Source organism: Sordaria macrospora, chromosome 1 (genome assembly GCF_033870435.1).
Source record: "Sordaria macrospora chromosome 1, complete sequence".
Classification (NCBI taxonomy): domain Eukaryota; kingdom Fungi; phylum Ascomycota; class Sordariomycetes; order Sordariales; family Sordariaceae; genus Sordaria; species Sordaria macrospora.
The window spans coordinates 5,401,172-5,421,348 of record NC_089371.1 but is presented as its reverse complement, the minus strand read 5'-3'; the positions used below and the strand labels follow the sequence as shown (position 1 = coordinate 5,421,348).

At 52.0% G+C, this 20,177-nt stretch overlaps 5 protein-coding genes across 5 annotated transcripts; 1 reads left to right on the top strand and 4 right to left on the bottom strand.

The window, feature by feature from the left end:
• Positions 1-903: 903 nt before the first annotated feature.
• Positions 904-3,299, bottom strand: SMAC4_01587 (uncharacterized protein). The gene is made up of 3 exons (XM_003352705.2): positions 2,860-3,299; positions 1,788-2,710; positions 904-1,732 (listed from the first exon to the last, which is right to left on the bottom strand). The coding sequence occupies exons 1-3, from the start codon at positions 2,966-2,968 to the stop codon at positions 1,385-1,387; spliced, it is 1,380 nt and encodes a 459-aa protein (XP_003352753.1). The 5' UTR covers positions 2,969-3,299; the 3' UTR covers positions 904-1,384.
• A 183-nt stretch (positions 3,300-3,482) lies between these two features.
• SMAC4_01588 (uncharacterized protein) lies at positions 3,483-5,673 on the top strand. The gene is made up of 3 exons (XM_003352706.2): positions 3,483-4,231; positions 4,299-4,777; positions 4,840-5,673. The coding sequence occupies exons 1-3, from the start codon at positions 3,683-3,685 to the stop codon at positions 5,114-5,116; spliced, it is 1,305 nt and encodes a 434-aa protein (XP_003352754.1). The 5' UTR covers positions 3,483-3,682; the 3' UTR covers positions 5,117-5,673.
• Positions 5,674-6,683: 1,010 nt separating this feature from the next.
• On the bottom strand, positions 6,684-9,702 carry SMAC4_01589 (uncharacterized protein; the record flags this gene model as incomplete). The annotated part of the gene is made up of 4 exons (XM_066089619.1): positions 6,684-7,187; positions 7,246-7,577; positions 7,642-8,432; positions 9,530-9,702. The coding sequence occupies 4 exons, from the start codon at positions 9,700-9,702 to the stop codon at positions 6,747-6,749; spliced, it is 1,737 nt and encodes a 578-aa protein (XP_065945738.1). The 3' UTR covers positions 6,684-6,746.
• A 3,749-nt stretch (positions 9,703-13,451) lies between these two features.
• On the bottom strand, positions 13,452-14,884 carry SMAC4_01590 (uncharacterized protein; the record flags this gene model as incomplete). Its single annotated transcript, XM_066089620.1, has 5 exons — positions 13,452-13,804; positions 13,874-13,938; positions 14,015-14,132; positions 14,203-14,572; positions 14,717-14,884. The coding sequence occupies 5 exons, from the start codon at positions 14,882-14,884 to the stop codon at positions 13,452-13,454; spliced, it is 1,074 nt and encodes a 357-aa protein (XP_065945737.1).
• Positions 14,885-17,190: 2,306 nt separating this feature from the next.
• SMAC4_01591 (uncharacterized protein) lies at positions 17,191-19,447 on the bottom strand (the record flags this gene model as incomplete). The annotated part of the gene is made up of 1 exon (XM_003352709.2): positions 17,191-19,447. The coding sequence occupies one exon, from the start codon at positions 19,445-19,447 to the stop codon at positions 18,188-18,190; it is 1,260 nt and encodes a 419-aa protein (XP_003352757.1). The 3' UTR covers positions 17,191-18,187.
• Between the last annotated feature and the right edge of the window lie 730 nt (positions 19,448-20,177).

Here is a 20,177-nt window from a genome sequence, read left to right as displayed (position 1 = left end):
CTCGCAGAGTAACATCAAACTCCCAGCCCCTAACAAGGGTCAACAAGGCTCCCCCAGATCCCGTCCCCTTTTTGACTCTGAGAAGTGTTGCTGAGCCACGTTGTCCCACACCTTCATGCAGCACTGATGACGATGAAGTGCAGCAATTGAACCTGCCTTCTCCCAGCCCTAACGACCAACTGTCCGTCATTGCGTTGGCGGCTCCGTCACGATGCTATTTTTGATGTCAATGTTGCTTTGGTCGATGGTGGCCGTTGAATCGGGTAAGTGATGGATGATCTATCAGGACGTTGAACGCACATCCTAACTCAAAGTTTGGTTGTATGCCTAATTCTTGACTTGGGCCACATTTCATTCCAAGTAAAGTAACAAAATTTAACGTTGAAGTGGCAGCGGGAGACACCATAGATCCATAGCCGCACCTTGGTAACTTCGGCGCCTATGCTGTCTATAGCGGAGCTTGAAGCCGTGACTCGTGAGCCCCGAAGGCGTGGAAGCCATGCCGTCAAGGTGATTTAAAGTTTACTTATCTCCGCGAGGCTGTGTAACTAGGTAGGGCATTTCGGGGACCAGCAAGCCATTGTACACCTCTGCATGGATATAACTTGTTAGCGTGTTTTTTTGGTGGTGGCGAGAACTTAATATTCACACAGGAAATCTCTTGTTCCACCAGTAGTTTGCCCCTGTTTGCTGTAAGGTCAACGTACCAAGCTAACAACTTACATCCATGCAGAGGTGTACAAGCAATCCGAGAATAATGCTTGGTTTTTTTATCAACAGCTAGAGGTACATTCGCCACCTCCTCAACGGCTATCTCGATTCAACAGTGCATTACACTGTCACGACTGTCTCGACTGTACACTATGGTAAATGATTACAGAGTAGGGAATTTCAGCACCTATCATCCTGAAAAAAACAAAAAAAGGAACCAGAAGGACACACACGTGCTTGGGACGTGCCATTCGAAGGCATAACATCCTGGCCCGGCCATTGCCGATCTGGTGATCTACACGCACGTTTCACGAGTTATAAGGTGTGAAGTTAGGGTAACCTCAAGTATCTCATTGGTGGCATACAACGCCGGCATATCAACCAAATAATTACGCCAACCTACGACCTGTTGATGGTGTCGACCATGGTCTCGACCTCTATTCCCCCCGAGTTACGTAGGTGTTTTCCAGGAATATTTTGTAATAACAAAGGTATCCTCTCGAACAATGCACCTACAACCTGACATGTTACTTATGACCCAGGGGGCACTTGTATGATACAGCAGAGGAAACACATGACATTATAGTACTCATAACCCAATATTAAACTAGTGGTGACATGTATTCCTAAATGAGTCCTGCATCCAATAACCCCCTAACCATGGACACACCCTTTAGTTCCATCTCCTCTCTCCCTTGCTTGGACTTCTTCGAGGGGTTCGTGGAGGCAACACCATCCTCACATCAGGTGAGTTATCGGTATCGGTCGCATCGTCGAAGAATTGCTGACGAGCTCGCCTCGGGGTTTCGATGGGCGCAAAGATGTACGCCTGCTGGGGGTTGTGGTGAAACGCCGGGGTGTTGAAAATCGGATGAACAGGAGTAGGCGGCGGCGCTGCTACTGGTGCCGGTTCTGCATGTTTCCTCGGAGAGGATGGTCTCAATGCTCCAGAATCACGCAGGGAGCCGAATCCTACATTGGTGCCAATGATGGCCACAAGGAATGCTGATAGGATGAAGCCCTGTGTACGAGTTAGCAGTCGGTCCAAATACATGGTGCACAAGTCTCCAACTTACCCATGTTTTGTAAGATATTATGGTAAAGAACTCATTCAATATCTCGGCCATATTCCTTGCTGAGATCTGAGTCATCATCACGGTTGACGGGTCCTGGTTCATGCACGCTTCCCATTCGTTACAGGGCATCTCCAAAGCCGGTGCCCGATTTAGCTTGGGAGCGCATAGGTTTTTGTGGTAATTGCTTGTACATTGCGATATCTCGTGCATCAGGTTCGACCGAGCCTTGTCGGCGGCACGCGAGAGATCGTTTCGTACAGCCATTACGCAACTAAAGACCGCGAACAGAATGACGCCGATCAGAAACGTGTTGATAACGAATTGTAGCCACCTCGAAAGCACAGCCGGAGCAGCAGGGTATTTGCTGACGGTGTCGAGGAAGCTGGTCAACCAGCCAGGGTTTGCGTTCTTGTCTGTCGAGGACCGCCTCCTTCCTGGTCGCACTCCCTCCTCCCAATCACTATCAGATTCGTCAGATGCATGGTCGAGGCGAGATCGTACGCTTCCGACGTCACGGTCGCCGCGCTGGCGTTTGCGCTTCCTCTGCCTGCCATTTTGGAAGTATTGCCTGGTGAACATGGCCCTACCCGCTTGTAGTGGTGTGTAAGCCCTTCCCGGGATCTTGAAGCTGTCATTGAACATAGCCTCGGGGGTGTCGGGTGGCATTTCAGATATGTCCGTCATGGCGGGGCTAGCCTCGGAGGGTGATTCTGACGCCTGTTCATCGGACCGTTTCTGTGGTGTAGCAAAGGCGGGGTTTCGGAACTGGGGCGCCGTCGGCTTGTTCTGGAGTTGAGGGTTGAAAGATGTATTAGGGGGTTTAAGGGTATCTCGGTGCTCGTGGAGAATGTTGTTTCGGGGAGTAGCTGTCGGGGCTCCAAACGTGGGGTTGCTAGTCTTTGGTGTTGAACTACTGAACGAAGCTGTTGGCACAATGACGTCCTGTTAGCTAGGAGCTACAAGACCATGACGCTGGAGACGAAACTGAAGTTATGTCACCGCGGAGCAAAGTTCAACAAGAGGCGTTGGCAGGTGTGAGTTGCGTCGCATGCAGTAGAGGAGTGTGACTGACATAGTGGTTGTTGTTTGGATAGCAAAGAAGCATATGGGCTTGTGTGATCCACGGGCGGTTTGCTATCGAATTCCCATTCCATGGGCGACTCGTTTCCTCGGCGATCCATGATGGTGAGCAGTTGACGCGCGGGTCAATGTTGGTGCTTTTAGGATGTTCACATTTGCCTTAGGAGTTGAGGGTGGATAGATGGGCAGTCTTATGGTTAGTGAGAGTAAGAGGGCGGAACGACGTCAGATGAGCCACGATCTTCTGGAGGAAAGAGCTTCCAGAGTTCAGGGATAGCACGGAAGTCAGTGTCACCCAGACAAAAGTTTCGGTCGTCGGTGGCAACGGCGCGCCAAAGTAAACACTGGAATTCGGTCCCAAATAATGTGGCCCTGGTCATGACTTGCCTTCTGCTCCCTGGCTTCTGTTGCGTGCCTGCATCCACTGCAGGGAAGAAAGTTTGGGGTGGAGTGTCTTTAAGTAGGGACACCCCACAGCGTGTAAAGCCACCCCGTGCAACCACTGCAGTGACGCTGTACCGCGACAGTGACGAAGAACTGCAGCGCGGTAGATTTGCTCGTCGGACCGTGGCTAAACAGCGCACAGACCAAGCGGCCAGCCCGTTGCCTTGTCTGGGAAAGTCGATGAATTGAGACTTGAACCTTTGCCCATTTCCTAAAACAACCCAAACCGCAATTCAATCCAAAACTTTCAACCATTGACTCGTCTTCTTTTTCGCCAGGAGCTGCTGCGTCTAGAAGCAAAGCCCGCTTTCGAGATACCCGAACGATTTCTTCCACTTTGATAGCACATCAACACCCCTTCAGCAACAGCCATGTCGGACGCCGCTTCTCCGGCGGGTTCCCCTGCTGCCGAACCCACTGAGCATCGCGATGAGGACCAGGTCAACGAGACGCACCATGATGATGGAAGCAATCACGGAGCCAACAACGAGGATAACGATGGAGGCAATGACGAAGACCACCAAGATAAGGATTCCGATGTCCTGTCTGAAATCGACGAGGAGGAGTTTGGCGATGATTACGGCGCCCGGCCTGTTGACATTGACGAGAATGTGGCCATGAAGCTGAAGGCGAGGAGAAAGACGACCACAGAGACGACAAAGAAGCCAAAAGAAGGACGGAGGCCCAAGAAGCGGTCGCGTGATGACGATGATGTTGACGCTGCGGATGACGACGGTGAGCGCCGACCACGCAAGGTCCGCGCTGAGGGCGAGCGACGTGCTAGGAAGGAGGAAGAGGATCGGGCAGCACAAGCGGAAGAAAACCTCACCCCAGATGAGCGTAGACGACGCGCTTTGGAGCGCGCCATCGACGCTGCTGTCAAGAACCCCACCAAGCGCAGGCGAAAGAAGGACGATATTGTGAGGAGTCTCCCGTTGCCAATGTGCAAGGTCTGTGGTACAGGCATGCTGACCGATATCTGAACAGGACTTGGAAGAGGAGACGGACGAACAGATTGCGAACCTCAAGGTCGCCATGGAGAAGGCTTGCGTATCCGACAACGAAGCCCGCGAACAAAAGCAGCCCGCCGTGCATAAGCTCAAGCTTCTACCGCAAGTTACCGCGATTCTAAACCGGACCGCCATCCAGGACTCCGTACTCGACCCCGAAATCAACTTCCTCCAATCTGTCAGATACTTCCTGGAACCTCTGAACGACGGAAGTCTGCCCGCGTACAACATTCAGCGTGCCATTATGAGCGCGCTCATGAAGCTGCCCATCAACAAGGATGTGCTTCTGAGCAGCGGCATCGGCAAAGTGATCGTTTACTACAACAAGAGCAAGAGCCCCAGCGCGGACATCAAGCGTGATGCGGAGCGGTTGCTAGGCGAATGGAGTCGCTTGATCCTGAAGAGGACCGACGACTACAAGAAGCGTCACATCGAGATGCGTGAAATCGATGTCAGGTATGTTCCCCATTGTCCATTTCCCCCTGTTACCAAACGCTAACCCCCTTTTCTTGCACCAGTGCCGTACGAGGTCAGCGCGAAGGCGGCAGCTCCCAAGTGACGCTGACCCAGCGTCCCGCCGGCAAGTCCCGCTACGAGATTGAGCGCGAGCGTGCCCTCGCTCCCGAAGTGCGCAACAACAACCGCGCCAGGCCCGTCGGCCTTCCCGCCAGCTACACCATCGCTCCCAAGAGCACGTATATTCCGGGCCAGGCGCCCACCGATCATCGTCCCATCGGTCACAGCGGCCATGAGGCTTTCCGGAGGATGACCCAGAAGGGCAAAGGAAAGCGCTAAAATATGGATGTTTAACATCCTGGCTCCGGGTTATCGCTTGAAATTTAGTAACGACGTCACAATACGATACATACATTTTCGAAAGGGTGGGTTGGCCAGGGGCAGGTAGACATGGAGGGAATGACATGGCATGGCTGGGCTCAGTCAAAGTTTGAGGACGGTCGGAAAAAGAAATAACGGCATGGATAATAACATCGGTCTTGGTTGTGAAATAACAGAAAGATATATTTGCTGATGCTGCTGCTGCTGCTACTAGAGATGTGATTAGGCTACATGGAGGAGGGAGGACCTCTCCCTCCATACACACGAACCAAAGAACGACAGGGTTGGCTTGGTTTGTACAAAATCCATAGATTGATATAGGGGTACGTTACGTATGAGGGGAAGTTACAAGATTAATCGTTCAGCTGCACCTAACTATGTACATTCGACAACAAATTTCCCTCTACTTGTATATCTACCAACCAGTCCGGTCTGGTGGACATTCGATCGATCATATTCACCAAGTAAGAAGAGACACCTTAGCAGCCGAGTGAAACGCTTAGTTTCTACCTTCCACCGTCCAACGCCGTTCAGTTCGCACTGATTGTTTGTTATCTATTCTATCCTATCCTATTCACACCCAACTCGCAGAGAAAGTCACATAGTTGCTCTGAGTAAAAAGACATGACAAAACAATATAGGAAAAAAAGGCAAAAATGAAGGTAGGTAGGTAGGTAGGTATCTATCTGACTGATATGATCTTTCGCTTCTAAACTAAAAACAAGTTTGCCCACAACAAAAAGGAAGAACAAAAACACTACGAACTTCCCCGATCGACTTCACTGCGTATCTAGAAAAGGCGAAATACTGAAAGCACAAAAAAGAAAAGGAAAAGGAGAACAATAAGCTAGCTGGCGTTCCGCTGAAACTATATGGACTCACTCGCAAGGCCACCACCTCCAGGAGGCAAAACTAACATGACATGAGATGTGCGTGGATGGACACAGCCAGACGGGTGGGTGGGAGATATATGAAAGAATGGATCGCGATGATCAATGTACCTTCCAAGTGGAAGGTTAAAGCGACAAACAGCTTGGTTGGGGATTCTCGTTCTGAACCCATAAGGTAGGTAGTAATGCGGGCGTTCTCTTCCATTTCTGTTTTTTTTCTTCTTCGGGTACGCTAGCGCGCGCGAGGCCATAACATATGGTAGTCGACAAGGCTGAATGAACAAGAAACAGAGAAAGGGAGGAAATTTCTCTAATTCAGGTATAATGAAAACCCATTTGTCTTGTCTTTATAAGCCTGCCTGCCTGCCTGCCTGCCTGCCTGCCTGCCTGCCTGACAGCGTTGCTGGTAGAATGAGCGTTTTGTTCCAACATCTCTCTGCATTATACCAACAAAGGTGAAAAAAAGGAAGATGATGCTCTCTCTTTCCCTCTCCAAGGTCTGTGTGTGTGTGTGTGTGTGTGTGTTTCCGCTAAAGGAGTAATAGTGGCCATATAAGCCAACCAGCTCTCCATGGTTCTTATTGCTTGTCATGTCATCTTCACCCTCCCTCCCCTCACATACCGCCCCCCCCCCTGTCCAGTGTCCATTTCCCTCGGTGACACTAGGACTAAACGACAAAAACAACAAAAAAAGACATTTATCGCTTCCTAACCTCACTTGCCCAGCCCTCTATACCCTCGCCACGACTTCCAACCTCTACCTTGTCGATCTTGACGCCTTTCATGCCAGGAGTGTCCTCGAGCCAGTTGTGTCCCGCCATGCCGCCTGCGTTGGCTCGTCTCTCGGGTATCAGCTCCAACATGGGCGTAAGGAAGTCGGCAATGCGCTGAGCCTCCTCTGGCTTAAAGTGGTATTTCTCGCGCAGCACGTCTGGAAGCGCCCAATGCCTCAGGCGGTGGATGTTACGCAGCTCGCCTTTTCGGTTGAAGATCTCTTGCGACCATTTGCCGGATAGACAAAGGGACTTCGGGAAGGGGCCCATCAGCTCGATTATCTGCGCGATGTGGTCATCATCCTTGCCATACTTGGTACCCGACTGCGGGTCGAAAAGGTAGTCGCCGGTGATAAGCTCGAATACCTGTGATCCTGTATGTTAACACCTGCGCTGCATCGTTGACAGATTTAGAATTACGTACCATGGCAGCCATACTCCAGACATCCGTGCTTGCACCCCACTTGGCACCGAGAATGACCTCGGGCGACCGATATTGTCGAGTTTGGATGTCGTTGGTGAAGTGGTGGTTCACCCAGCATGCGTTTCCGAGATCTGCAATTTTGACACTGATAATGTCAAACTGCATATCGTCTACATTGCGCTTGTCTCCCGAGGTCGCAGGGGGTGTAGCTGTCTTATCTAGCGAAATCCCCGAAACCTCCTTGCTGAGAAGATCGGCGCTCTTCTCACGTCGACTTTGGTCGTCCTCCGCATTCTTGTTGTTGAACGGGTTTCCTTCTTGCGATTTGGCACCTGTTTAGATTCGATGTCAGTGAGCTGAACGTTGACGGCACAATCTAGAACTAATTCGACTGACCTTCGGCCAACATCTGACCAAGCGACTGGGGTCCAGGGGAAGGGAAAATCGATCCGTGGCTGAAGCTGGCGTTGAGGGGCGAAGGCAACGGCTGACTGCCAGTAATCAAGGTCCTCCGTCTCCTGCGGCTATTCCGAGTGTTCTCCTTGTCGTTGGGCTCGTCCTTTACGACCCTCTTCACGGTCTGCTCGACGTCACCAATTTCGATCAGGACGTTTTCGGGCTTGAGATCTGTGTGGATAATGCCACATTCGCGATGCAGGTAGTCGAGACCGAGAAGGACCTGCTTTGTGATTTGTTTGACGAGCGCCATCGGAATACCCCTATGATTCCACCTCTTGATCAGGCCCAGGAGGTTCTCCCCCAAGACCTCAAAAACCATGCACACGTGGGTACCGTTGGGGCCCTTGTGTTCGAACGAGTCGAGAAGGCTGACGACATGTCTGCGACCAGGGTGATCGGGATTCGCTTGGACAATCTTATTGAGGAGCTTGATTTCGTCGATGGCGGTTTCGGTGTAATGGGCGGCGGAGCGTACCACCTTGAGGGCTACGTGTTTTCCGGTGGTGTTGTCTCTTGATAGCCAGACTGTCGAGAAATGGCCCCATCCGAGCTTGCGCACTACGGTGTATTTTCCGTCCTTAAACTTTTCGCCAATGGTGACTGGGTGGTAGCCTCCCTTGCAGTAATCCTCCTGATCCTCCTCGTCGGCAGTGTTCTCGGCGATGTCCTCTGCCGCCGAAGAGGACGAGGTTGGTGAGTTCGTCATGGCTGATGCTAAGTGTGCGGCCCTGGAGAGATACAATTGTAAGTATATGATGTTCACGATAGTCGTGTTTGCAAAGAATGCCGCGGCGATTAGGAAGGGTGGTGGGATGCGACAAGCGACGCGGAGTTGGGCTGGGGAACAAGAAGTGGCGGGGTCTTTGGTCAGGGTTGGGTGGGCTAGATCTTATTCTCCGCCGAATGCCAAACTTTCAGCAGCTTCGGGACTGGGGTTTGGGGGTGTGCACAAAGCGGAATCGCAAAAAGCGGGGGGGACCTTGTCTTGAGCATTGTCTTCATAGGTTCCATTCTGCGATGTCGTCGACTTGGTTACAACGATCGAGCCGTTGGGCGTTTTCTCTAGAGGGGGCGGGAAGGTATGGGGGGAGCCGGGCGACAGCAAAGAGGAGTTCGCGATAGAAGCAATAAGAGAAAATGGCAGTAACCTGAGTTTCTTGTTTGGGGTTGGGTTGGGGAGGAGTTGCCAGGACGTCGGCCTTGAAAAGGAGGAGCGGTATGATGCAGTCTTTTGGACTTGGAGGACGTGAGGGGGCCAGGATGGATGGCTGCGTGATGCACACAGGAAGAACCAAGGGCACCAAGAAAACCACACCGTGACCTCAACATGGAAAGTGATGCCACACCCACCCTCGAGCCAGCCACAAAAGGCTCACAGCGAGCCGAAAAGAGGTCGCGGGTCTTCCACTTGTGTGTTCCAGGTTCCAGTGTCGCTCTCCCAGGGCTCAGTCTCTCTCTTCACTCGAAGCTGCTGCCAGTGATGCACCCATGCATGTTGCGGTCATGTCTGTCGTAACTCGTAGCGCGCAAGAACCTGGCTAGACAGGATGAATCCAATGGGGACGCTTTCCCCTCCATGGACCTGGCCTACCGTACCCCGCCACTTGGCCAGCGACACGGCTGCCCGACGAACCAAAGGACGTCCAAGCCAGAGAAAGAGAAGGCTGACACCCATTGACAGCACTGGGCTGATATGACACCAAGGGCAGCGAACGGGGCGAACGACCGACCGAACGACTGGTTTCTCGGGTCTAGATACATGGGGAAAAAAAAAAAAAGAGGTTCAAAATGCATGCATAAGAGGAAGCGCATGGAATGCACCTACCCGGCACCCTCTTTGGTGATTATGGGCTTCAATCCGTCCTTCCTCCTCTTGTTATTGGTATTGTTGCTGCCGTTCCTGTTCGAATTGCCGTTGGAAGCAGTCGCCGCGGGGGATGAAGCTGCCTGAGCCGAGGTTGGCGCCGTACTGTCTTTGGCTTGTTGCGATCCGTTCATTGTTGGTATGCAGGAAGCAGCAGGCTGTCGTTATCGTACACGGGCCGGAGAGCGCAGTAGGAAAACGAAATCGCGATCGTTTTGTTGCTTGGTGGTGAGGAAATACAGCAGCTCGAGTGCGCGAACTTGCGAAAGGTCGGCGCCGTTAATAGCGAAGACAGGAGATGTTGATGGCTGTGGGGAAGGCCCAAAATGCGATGCGACGGCGGCTAGTAGTGGAGTGCAAGAGAGTCTCAAAATCTCACTGCCCTGCTGCTGGTCTGACGAGTCCCTTGTTAGCTCCTGATGCCTTGGGCCATTGGGTCATTAAAACAGGTTCAGGTGACGAAACGCGACTGATTCGGCGCCCAGTAACATGGGATAGAAGGGTGCAAGTAAGGTTAAAGTCGATGGGGCAACGGAAGAGGATCGAGGCCGCGACTTGTCGCCTGAGGTCGTGGTGTGTCGTGCGCATATCAAAACCCCAATCAATTGCTGCGGCAATCGAATAAATTGTTTGCGCCAGTCAACGGTTCTCGTCGTCGGTCCTCCATCCGATGGCCCTGGCTAGAAACGAAGATGATGGGTGCGTATGGACGGATCGCGCAGTGGCGGATTTTGAAGCCAAGACAGCGTGAGGCAGTAGAGCACCCCGCGCCTCTTTGAAAATCCGCGCCAAGCAACAATGATAGCTTATGACTAACCTGGAGAGAGATGCCTGTGGTCTTTGGTGGTCTTTGATGGTCTTTGGTTGTTCCAGAAGTCTGAATGGAATCAATCGCTGGTCCTGGCAGTATGTAGTCGAATCTAAAGGTAGTCGGAACAAACAAACAGATGACAATGCCGTTCGGTATGGATACAGTGGATTGTTGTCGTACTTCAAAACACCAGTTGGGCTGGGGTTCTAGGGGCCTATAGATGGGGCAAGGGTTTCTTGGCTTGCGATAAAGGGAAAAGAGAGGTAATCGTTATGCTTGGTGTCGAAAGGTTAGGTTAGGTGTGTCGGGTGGTTGGCCAGAGGGATTTCAAGATTCCCCGTATCTGTCGACAGAATCACTCACGATCAGAAGTGGAAGAAAGAAGTTGTAAGAAAAAAGACAGAGCTTGATTTCGCGCGCAGCGTGACAAGGACGTCATCTCTAGTAATAGCCGCTGCAGACACTCAGCTGCAGTGCCGCCGTAGGACGGGAAATGTGCCTTGCCTTGCACGTTTGCGATCACCTTTTCCACCCGCAGGCTGCCCGGGATATGTAGGTACCTGGACTGCTATAGCAGGGCGGTTGATAGTCCCGTCGCAAGAAAGAGTTCCCATTGTTTGGTTTCGACGTCGGGTGTCCGTAACCAACTGCTAGGTCAAACCGTTGCGGTACGTACTCGTTGTATAAATACCGTATTGTGCAATGCGCCGGGAGGGGCTGAAGGAGAATGGTATCAATGTTGGGTATAAGCCAAGTCGCATAGAGATGGCTCGCGAAAAGTTACCTGTTAGCATTGTCAATTTTCTTTTAAAAGGCTGGTGCAAGATAGGCTATGCGATGCAATTGTCCTCAAATGTCCAACGTGCTGGAGCAGAGCAGAAGCAGGACGCAAAGACGAAATTGGGAACTTGAGATGGAAACACACATGGAGAAAAAAGTCAGATTGCGCCTCCGATGTTAGGGATTGCCACTGGAAAATAAGCCATGTACCTCACAAGGTTTGGCAAGGAATCAAGTCGTGCCTGGCGAGTCCAACGTGACTGCCCTGATATCTCTGATCTCTGTGAGAGGGGCTCGAGGGTTCCTTCTCCAGGGGCTGTGCACGATCCCGTCAGTCCCCGTATCATCAGCCAATCTTCCCATGTCGTCGCATGGAACAGAGGAGGAACGAAGTCATCGTCCAATCCTCAACCGTCAACTCCCGCTCACGGTCTCACCAGAGGCAGCGGGCAAGAGCGATGAGGTGCAGGAGGCCCTCGGGGCGGGGTTAGCGACGACGGGATCTACTGCTGCGAAGCAGAAGTCTTGCAGCTGGCACGGGGCTCATGTTCCAGGTTGTCACAGCTGTCCGTCATCTGTTTCACACCAGCCCGATCCTTTTTCTTCCGTTGCGACACCATTGTCGTCGACGACATCCGCTAGCATTACCTAGTAGCTAGTACCAACCCTTGGAGATCGAGCCGCCCAAGAGGACGGGACGGAACTTGAACATGTTGATAGGTAGATTGTTTACAGGCTGGCTTTGTTTTCCATCCCGTAGCTGGCTCTTTCCTTTCACCTCTCACCTTTGAAATGACGGATGGGAACCCTGCCGTTCGAGATGCATTATGTACATTAACAAACAACGACATACCTGGTTGGCATGCCGTCGTCTGGAAGCTACTCTTTTTATATCTCGTCCCTCGAGGCCGCCGGAAGGAAACCCTTGAAACTATTCATATTCTTATACTTGTGGATATCAAAAGTCCACGGTACATATTCTCTTCATTGTCCACTACCGTACAGTAGACGGGTATCACAGTGTTCATCTCATTCACATTCACTCATAACAACCATACATGACATGACTTTCAAGGATGGAACCTGCTAGCATCTGATGCGGCCGGGCAGGGCACCAGGGGCACCTAACCCAACCCCAACCAACCCCTTCTTCTCCTCCCCCCACTCTGCTTGGCAGGCCCCCCTGCACCCCGCGGTGCCGTTCGCTGATATCAGTGGTCGGTCAGTGCTTGTTGTCCAGCTGCCCGTTCCAGGCTGAATCAGGGTTGCCAACCTTTTTTCTTAAAAAGGACCATCCTGACCTGACCTGACGGCCCCATCTGCATTCTTTCGTCATATATCCATCCCCTTCTCGGGGTCGTGAGTAGTCAACCTCTCCAAGTCCCCCAATGAATGGCCGATTGAGTCAACTTTCAAGACTCGTCTGCGTTTCATTCGGCTGGCGAACTTCAACCTCTCCAATCATATGGGCCTTCAGATCGGCCGCGACCTGGGTTCGTTTTGCCAGCATTTTCGTGCGCTCATATATGCGTATGTATAGGTAGGAATAGCTGGAAAGCGCCAGCCAGTGATGGATGCTTGGTAGGTTTTCGAAATGACCTTGCCCTAGGATGTGCAACTTGCCAAGTCGCTTCGAGACCGGCCAGGTACACTTTGAGACAGCGCAGAACTGCATCAGCCTCGGACACAGCCCTTTCTGTCGGGTTTGTATCGGTTGTGCTTCTGCAATGAAAGCTCGGGATTTAAGCTTTCTCGGCTGTTCCCCAGACCCCGTTTACCCAACGAATCTCCCAGCCGTCCGGCCGGAATCGGGGCATGAACACCAGGTGTTTTCTCTCGATGGCTGCATCCGTATGTATCGTCTTCGAGAGTTTGTGAGACTCTTGAAATGTTACTCGGGTTGCGAAAACCGTTGCCGACAAACGGTACGCATTCACCTCCCTCTGGGAAGCCTCCGGGTACTTGAACCGTATACGTACAGCGTTATGTCTCCTTCTGCAATAGGATCCCATCTTCGAAGTACCCTGGCCAACGATGGTTTTTGGAGTTTTAGCTGCCGACATAGCTGTCGGCAATCATGACCCTGGACATGGATTTGTAGGATTGCGGTGCGTCTCGTCCAAGTTCGAATGGATTGTTTTTCGTACCAAGGCCCGCTCGCGCCATCCTTATCTCTCCAGCTGAGAGGAGTTTTTATCGTCGAGTTGATCTATGTATCCCTCCGGGGTGTGTGACTGATACGATCGCCGCTGGGTGTTGTTCCTTATTCTTTCTATCATGTGACGTCTGCCTTCAGCCTTTTGCTGACCTACAATGTTTCATCTCGAATCGGTTGTCTAGCGGTCTTGCGGATTCTCGCTCGATATTTGTTTCGAGCGACCGGCCCATCGTGCTGCTGCTTGCCGGTGGTATCGCCAGGATGCTTTGGTCGCTTCTGTTCTCGTACTTTCGTTCGTTCCAGTCGGATCGCGCTCGGCGTGCTGATGCTCCTGCCGATCTTTCGCTTTCGACAACTACATCGATGCTCGCCCGCTCTGGGGTTTTGAAGGCATGAAGGAACAGAGCCCTGAGGGTGGGTATTGAGGCAGCCATAATGGTGCAGGCCCCCTCGGCGAAGGCCCAAACTACCAGAAGGAATCCCTCGTCTGTTCATAAGATTAGCAGGATTGCACACCGAGGATCGGGGGCTCGTGTATGGGGAAAGGAAAACTGACAGTTGAAGTCTTTACTCTCCATGCGGCTGATTGTCGACACCTTGACAAAGCCTGCGATTCCAGCACTATGATGTTCATTGTCCATTAACCAGAGGTCCGGTAAACTTTCCATATTCCCAGTGGTGGTGGCTTTTCACCTACAAGATCCCCATGCTCATGGCCACAGCCACGCCAATCTTTTCACCTCGGTACATGTGGAATCGCAAAAGGATTCGCCACGGTAGAATTGCAAGCACGATGTCACACAAGGCCGAGTAAACTAGAGAGGATGGGCCAATGGTGGTCAGTAAAGCTTTGGGTGGAATGGCGTTTTTGGGTCAGATACTCACTTCCGCCAGCAATCGAGTACGTAAGGAAAGCATTGGAGTCCCAGCATTTCTTCTCCTTGATATGGGGGTTCCATGTGGCCTCGGCGGGTGTACACCTGAGCCAGAACATAAAGGAACTGCTCATCTGGCCTAACGTTAAAGTGATGATAATAAACCATATCAGTTGCCTCAACCAGCCATCCGTGAGTCGAAGAAGCGTCACGGCAAAGGATACTTTGCTAAAAAACACGTGGAGAACCGATGTAGTGCCAGTGATAGCGCCCAGAATACCCAGATACTTCCAGTTTTCCACGGGAACATCATAGCTGTGCATTCCGTATCCCATCAAGACGGTGGTGGTGACAACAGCGGTGCTTGTGAGCAGTAGCGCCTTTGTGATAAAACTGTGTCAGCTCTATTCACGTGGGAAAAAATGTTCCTGAATACTAATAATCACCGGTTGGATGTCGGATAGATACAAGGGGAACTGAGGCAGAAAAGATGAAGTGGAAGGAAATATTGACAAGTGGCATACCCAAGCAATTATCAACAAGTGATCATCCCACCAAAGGCTGCGGCCACGAATGACCTTGCAGTACAAGCGAAGACCTACGAAGGCAGTGCAGGCGGCTTGAACACTCCAGAATATGGCCAATAATTTCGCTCCCTGAGGATTGGAAGACGGAGGAACGTAAACTGACATCGCTCAGCGGCTTTGAAGGAGTCCGTTGAAGCATAGGAAGGTAGAAAGGGTGCCGATGAAGACTACTAGCAAGCGAAAGGGTCAAGGATGGCCCAGCGCACGGAGTCTCGCTGTCGACAGGAACGAGAAGATTCGTTAATGATTTGTTATTGGAATCGAGGCAGTAGATCCACGATGTTAGACATCTCCAAGAAGTGAATATACCGTCGTTTAGAGCTTCGAAGGAACATATGTCCGCTCTTGTCGAGATGTATATGTTTCTTGCTATTCGTTGAACTGTCGTCAAGTGAAAAATCGCAATCAAGCTGTCAAGCAAGAGCTGTTGTCCCAGGGCGTCGAAGCCGGAGTGTTTTTGGTTGTGTTGCTGTCCAGAGTTTATGGAAGCGGAGTAGGTGGTGGTGGTGGGTGGTGGTGGCCAGAGTGTTAGTCTCGATGGTCGTGGGTTGAGTGAGAAATGTTGAACCCAAGAGTGGAGAGATCTAAGATGAGATAAAATCCGGAGAACAACGTTATCCGCGTCCTTCGTAACTTGGATGTTTGCCAGCCAGCTCAAACTGGGGAGACAAAATAGGAAGAAAAACACGATCAAAACAAGCGGCTAGGAAGAACGAGTGTGCCTGACGTTAAAGACCGGGATTTGACCGTTCATCAACCGCTGGGTCCAAGCCCAGGGTATGGTGTTATTTTTTATCTTGTCCACAGCGGCTTGACTTGACTTGTCCAGGCCCAGGACTCCAGCCTACACCTGTCTGCCCCCCTGGCCTAGCTTGGTCCGACCTAGATCTCTCGAGGCCCTCTGCTTGGGGTTGGGGGCTTGCTTCCGCCCATCAACGCCCACCGGCCACCATCATGCACTTGCCTGGGTGCCTGACCATTCTCGCCAACGTTTCTCGATGCGAGCGAGTTACGGAACGGAGCGGGGTGGGTACAACAGTCTAAACCAGACGAAAAAAAAGAAAGAAAAACGGCCGCTGAATGATTCCCTGGTGTCCCTGGTGTCCCACTCCGCCCTCGGGGCTGGAGACACAAGCGATGCTCTTCTGTACACAATCCACGCCACCGCGGACGTCTCTAACTCGTCTTGTCGTTAGTGACCGCATTTCTAGCGCTCGCTCGCTTTTGCTTGTTGCCTGCGAGCAATTCGCCAAGGACGAAACCTAAGCTTTTTGCTCGAGCCATGTTGGTCGTCCCCAATCTCGAGGCTCTGGCAGCCAATGGGATCTTCCGCACTCCTGACCGGGACTACCCACTTGGGATATGGGCGACTGACTGTCAGTGTCAAGTGCTGGGAACTTCCGTGCGCGTACCTAGACAACGACCCGTCTTGCGCACAAATGCCCCCGTCTCATGTTCTTTGGGAACTCATCTCAATCGCAACTTGCTCCTCCCAGTGCAGTGGGATGGGACGGGACGGGTTTTGGACGGCGAAATAGAAACGTGGAATGATGTCAAGGTGTAATTTAGCCTAGGCCCGCCATCGCCGTGCACGTCCAAAACAAATGTCTCCGGCGTACTGGGAGGAGATCCGGAGTTAGCTTCGTAGTGGTGTAGGGCAGCCTGAGATAGCGATACTCCCTCGTGGTGATGACAGACACAGCTACCGGTAAACGACTTTGGGAAATTGGAAGATGGGGTCGCTGAATGGCAGAATAGAATACGAGTGGTCGGGAGTTCTGATAGAATTTCTGCCGTCTCAGGTGCGCAACAATTGACATCGATCTTTCTGCCCGTCTGCAACTTCAAATGCAAGCGCATTATTGACTGCGCAGGAAAAGGATTGACAAGGAGATCTGTGTGTTCCGCTAGTGGTCCGGGCCGAGCTCTGCAGTTTGAGTCACTACCATACCCAAGCAGAAAGCAAACTGCTGGAAGGCATGAAAATGGAAGGATCAACTGAGAAAGCAAAATTATAGAAGGCGCCGTCCAGCCGCGCGGCACATCCCACCACGAAGGATTTGGATCTTTTGTTGCAGGAAAATGATGAATGCTCCCGCTGGGCACCCGATGGACGAGACACAACATTTGCTGATTCTGTCACGGAGATTAGGTTGTGGCGGGCGGTGATCTCGTCGAATGTCGCTGCCACATTGAGACGAATGTCGATAGACGAGGTTGGACTAGTGATGGTCGGTGGAGGAAATTGGGTTTAGCACAGCTCGGTGTTGAAGTTCACCGAGGTCCCCCGGCCGGTCGGCGGTCAGTGCGTCCGTTACTGTTACTTAGTAGTAAACATCGGGCCGTGGTACCGGCTGCCGTCTCCTCTCCAATTTCACGAGCAAGGGTCAAACACGGAAAGCACATCGTCGGAGAAGCACGCCATTCTTTTTATACCTACAACGCCGAAATCTTGTTGGTACAGTATCAGCGGCTCTATCAATTCACACAACTATATACACAAATGTGAACGGAAACGACAAAGAGCCTCAGCTCTGAACCAGCTGAAAGTTCAATTAGACCCCAACCACAGCGGGGCACGGTGATTAAAACCACGCCATAGATGGAGCTGGAGCCCTGATCGCTTCTGCGTAGGGCTGACGTTGAGGTATACTCGAAGGTACCTCTACTCCAACCCGCAAACTGTTGGCCCCTGATGAACATTGGAACCCGCTCCGCGGCACCTTCTCCAGTGGAAGCCAAGGCCTAGGGGGAAGTGGAAGGAAGGCACGACAGCCTCAACACCTCGATGGCCTGGCGCTCTGGCAAAAATACGGCAAGTACAACCACAACACTCAAACAAGATGATGCCGTCCGATTTCAAAAGACACTGATCACCTCCCCCCACCCTCGCTTTTGTTCCTTGTTGAATCGACACAATGATCCCAACCAACAATTCCTGAAGTCAACCACACAACACGTCGCGTGATTACCGACAGGTACCGACTGACCACACTGACTTCTACAGCAACGAAAAAGGAAAAAGGAAAAAGGAAAAAAGAGGGAAAAAAAAAAGGACAAAAGGGCTGGCTTTGTCCGGATTTCCAGTGCTCTACACCATTCAACTGCATCAGCAATGCTCATAAAAACGGGGAATCAATTTTCACCCGATGATTCAAGCCATGTATTGACTTTAACAAGATAACCACCACCACAATCTTCAGTGTTCTCGCGCACATTCAGGTTGGCGACGGGGGCGTCAATAATAGCGGACCGGATCGACGCCTTCCCGGCACCCATTTTCTCGTCTTCTGGCGCCTCTGACGATCCTGCTTTGCTTTCCTTGATGTTGCTCTCCTGGAAGATGAATGGGTCGTTCTTCTTCTGAACGACGTGGGAGCTGGACGGCAGAGTCAGGGTATCGGATCTTTAGCCCGACGCATCGTCGTCGCTGTTATCGCCTTCATCTTCGCCGTCGCCGCCATCGTCATCCTCTTGCTCCTCATCGTCGTCCTCCTCATCTTCCTCCTCGTCACCGCTCTCTCCGCCACTTTCACTTGCCGATTCCTGGTGCTGGCCGTCGTTGTCATCTCCCATTGGCAAATATCCCGAAGCTGAGCCGTGCATTGGCGCCACCATGAAGCTGCTATGGGTGTGACTCGTGGGAACTGGCCCAGGCTGTTGAGACGCGAATTGTTGAAGAAAGCCCGGATGTATCGGTGGGTCTCTCGACCTTGCTTCCGCTGTGGACCTGTAGGGTGAGAGTTTTCTGATCTTACCTACTCCCGAAGGTCCCGCCTGAATGCCTTCGTCGCCGGTGACTTCAAAGGGCCGCTTTCTGTTCTCAACGCTGGTGCCCATGGTCTGCTGCTGCTGCTCCTCTTGATGTTGCTGTTGCTGTTGCCATGCCATAAAAGCAGGGTGAACAAGAGGCGCAGGAGCCGACCCGAGGTCATCCATCACTGCTGAGGATATTTTGACGGCCTCTGATGCACGTGTTAAAGCGCTTGATGCGAAGCTCAGTAGTTCATCGAGTTGAACCTTTGAAGGCGATCGGCCGCCATTCTGTGCGTCCTCCACCCAGCCCCGGATGTAACTGAAGGACCGTTCCGCTGCTTTGAGCTCGGCGGTGAAATACTCTTGCTGGGACCACTGCTCCAGCTCTTGACACCTTACTACTACACTTGGCGGGAAAGGTGTGGCCTTGCTGGTATTGCTCGTCGAAGGGCGAGACTGGGTCGGCTTTTCTCTCTGCGGCTTCGGGAGTTTCTGTTTCTTTTCCTTAGGAGCAGGGGCAGGCTTAGGCTTATCCTCGATCCCGGCCATCTTTTTCACCTCAGGTGGTACTCCTGGCTCCCTGACGACGACTTCGTCATGAGCATCGTCCTCGGCCGCGTTCCAGAAGCCGTCCAAAGGCCAAGAATCCGCCAATTTTCGATTAGCCAGGTACCATCTCGCTAACCGCTCGTGCATCGTCTTTGGGACCTGGTGAAGTCGAGGGTAAACTGAAGCAAACCCAGTCATTTCACGCTGGGTTAGATCCACATCCTCAGGCTCGATCCTCGGCTTCCGACCGAATTTCCTTGTGACGGCGAGCACAGGATACTGCTCTGAAGGCGGCATGTAAGGGAAATACACAAATCCTTGGTGATGGATTCGGAACGCCTCTGAGCGATTCGTACGCGTCATGGTGAAAGATTGCTGGTGTCCGTGATGTGCAGGCGATTTGCTGGAAGATACCGGATTATGAGTTATTAAAGGACGAAGTGACCGCGACGGAATATGGTGAGTGTGTGATTTGAACTGGGTCAGTCGCGTGAAGTTGGTCTGGCGGGAGTCAAACCAGTTGAAGCGCGCTGAGGCTGGTTGGTTGGGTGGTTGGTTGACGCGTTCAGACCACGATTCTGAATTGTGTTGGTGATATTTATTTTTTCAGGGAAGGAAAAATGTTAAACCGCATCCGAGGGACACGTAATATGGGACATCGAGTTTCAAGTGTGCTTCTGTTGTTGGTTGAGCGGGGAAAACACCCTTTCTTGTATTGTCATTCACCTCTATCGACGTCGTCAGTCGTGTAACGGGCGATTGTTTGGATGTGGCCGCCGAACCTTAGTGCCCTACGGTTCAGGTCCGATAGCCCATCGAAATGGGACGAAACAAACGCCAAGGTGAGAGTTTTTTTTTATTAAAAGGCGGGGTCCGCAGGCAGCGTGGTCTGCTGGCAACATATAAGATATGTCGGGAGATGCTATTCCTCGTGTCTGATGATGAGCCGGAACGAAGACGAAGACTGTCGACGATGAAAGTTGTAGGGCGGTCTGGGAGACTTGACATACTGGGTGGCGAACTAACGATGACCACGAACAGACAAGGTGCGATGCCGTAAGTCAGTCCATTCTTATTCGGCTTAGACAGAGAG

Bases quoted from the DNA above. Each gene is read 5' to 3' on its own strand.
- SMAC4_01587 (XM_003352705.2), bottom strand. From the start codon at position 2,968: ATGGATCGCCGAGGAAACGAGTCGCCCATGGAATGGGAATTCGATAGC. The intron at 2,711-2,859 runs GTCAGTCACACT...TTGTGCCAACAG, and splicing joins ATCCAAACAACAACCACTAT to CTTCGTTCAGTAGTTCAACA. The intron at 1,733-1,787 runs GTAAGTTGGAGA...ACTCGTACACAG, and splicing joins TAATATCTTACAAAACATGG to GGCTTCATCCTATCAGCATT.
- SMAC4_01588 (XM_003352706.2), top strand. From the start codon at position 3,683: ATGTCGGACGCCGCTTCTCCGGCGGGTTCCCCTGCTGCCGAACCCACT. The intron at 4,232-4,298 runs GTGAGGAGTCTC...ATATCTGAACAG, and splicing joins GGCGAAAGAAGGACGATATT to GACTTGGAAGAGGAGACGGA. The intron at 4,778-4,839 runs GTATGTTCCCCA...TTCTTGCACCAG, and splicing joins ATGCGTGAAATCGATGTCAG to TGCCGTACGAGGTCAGCGCG.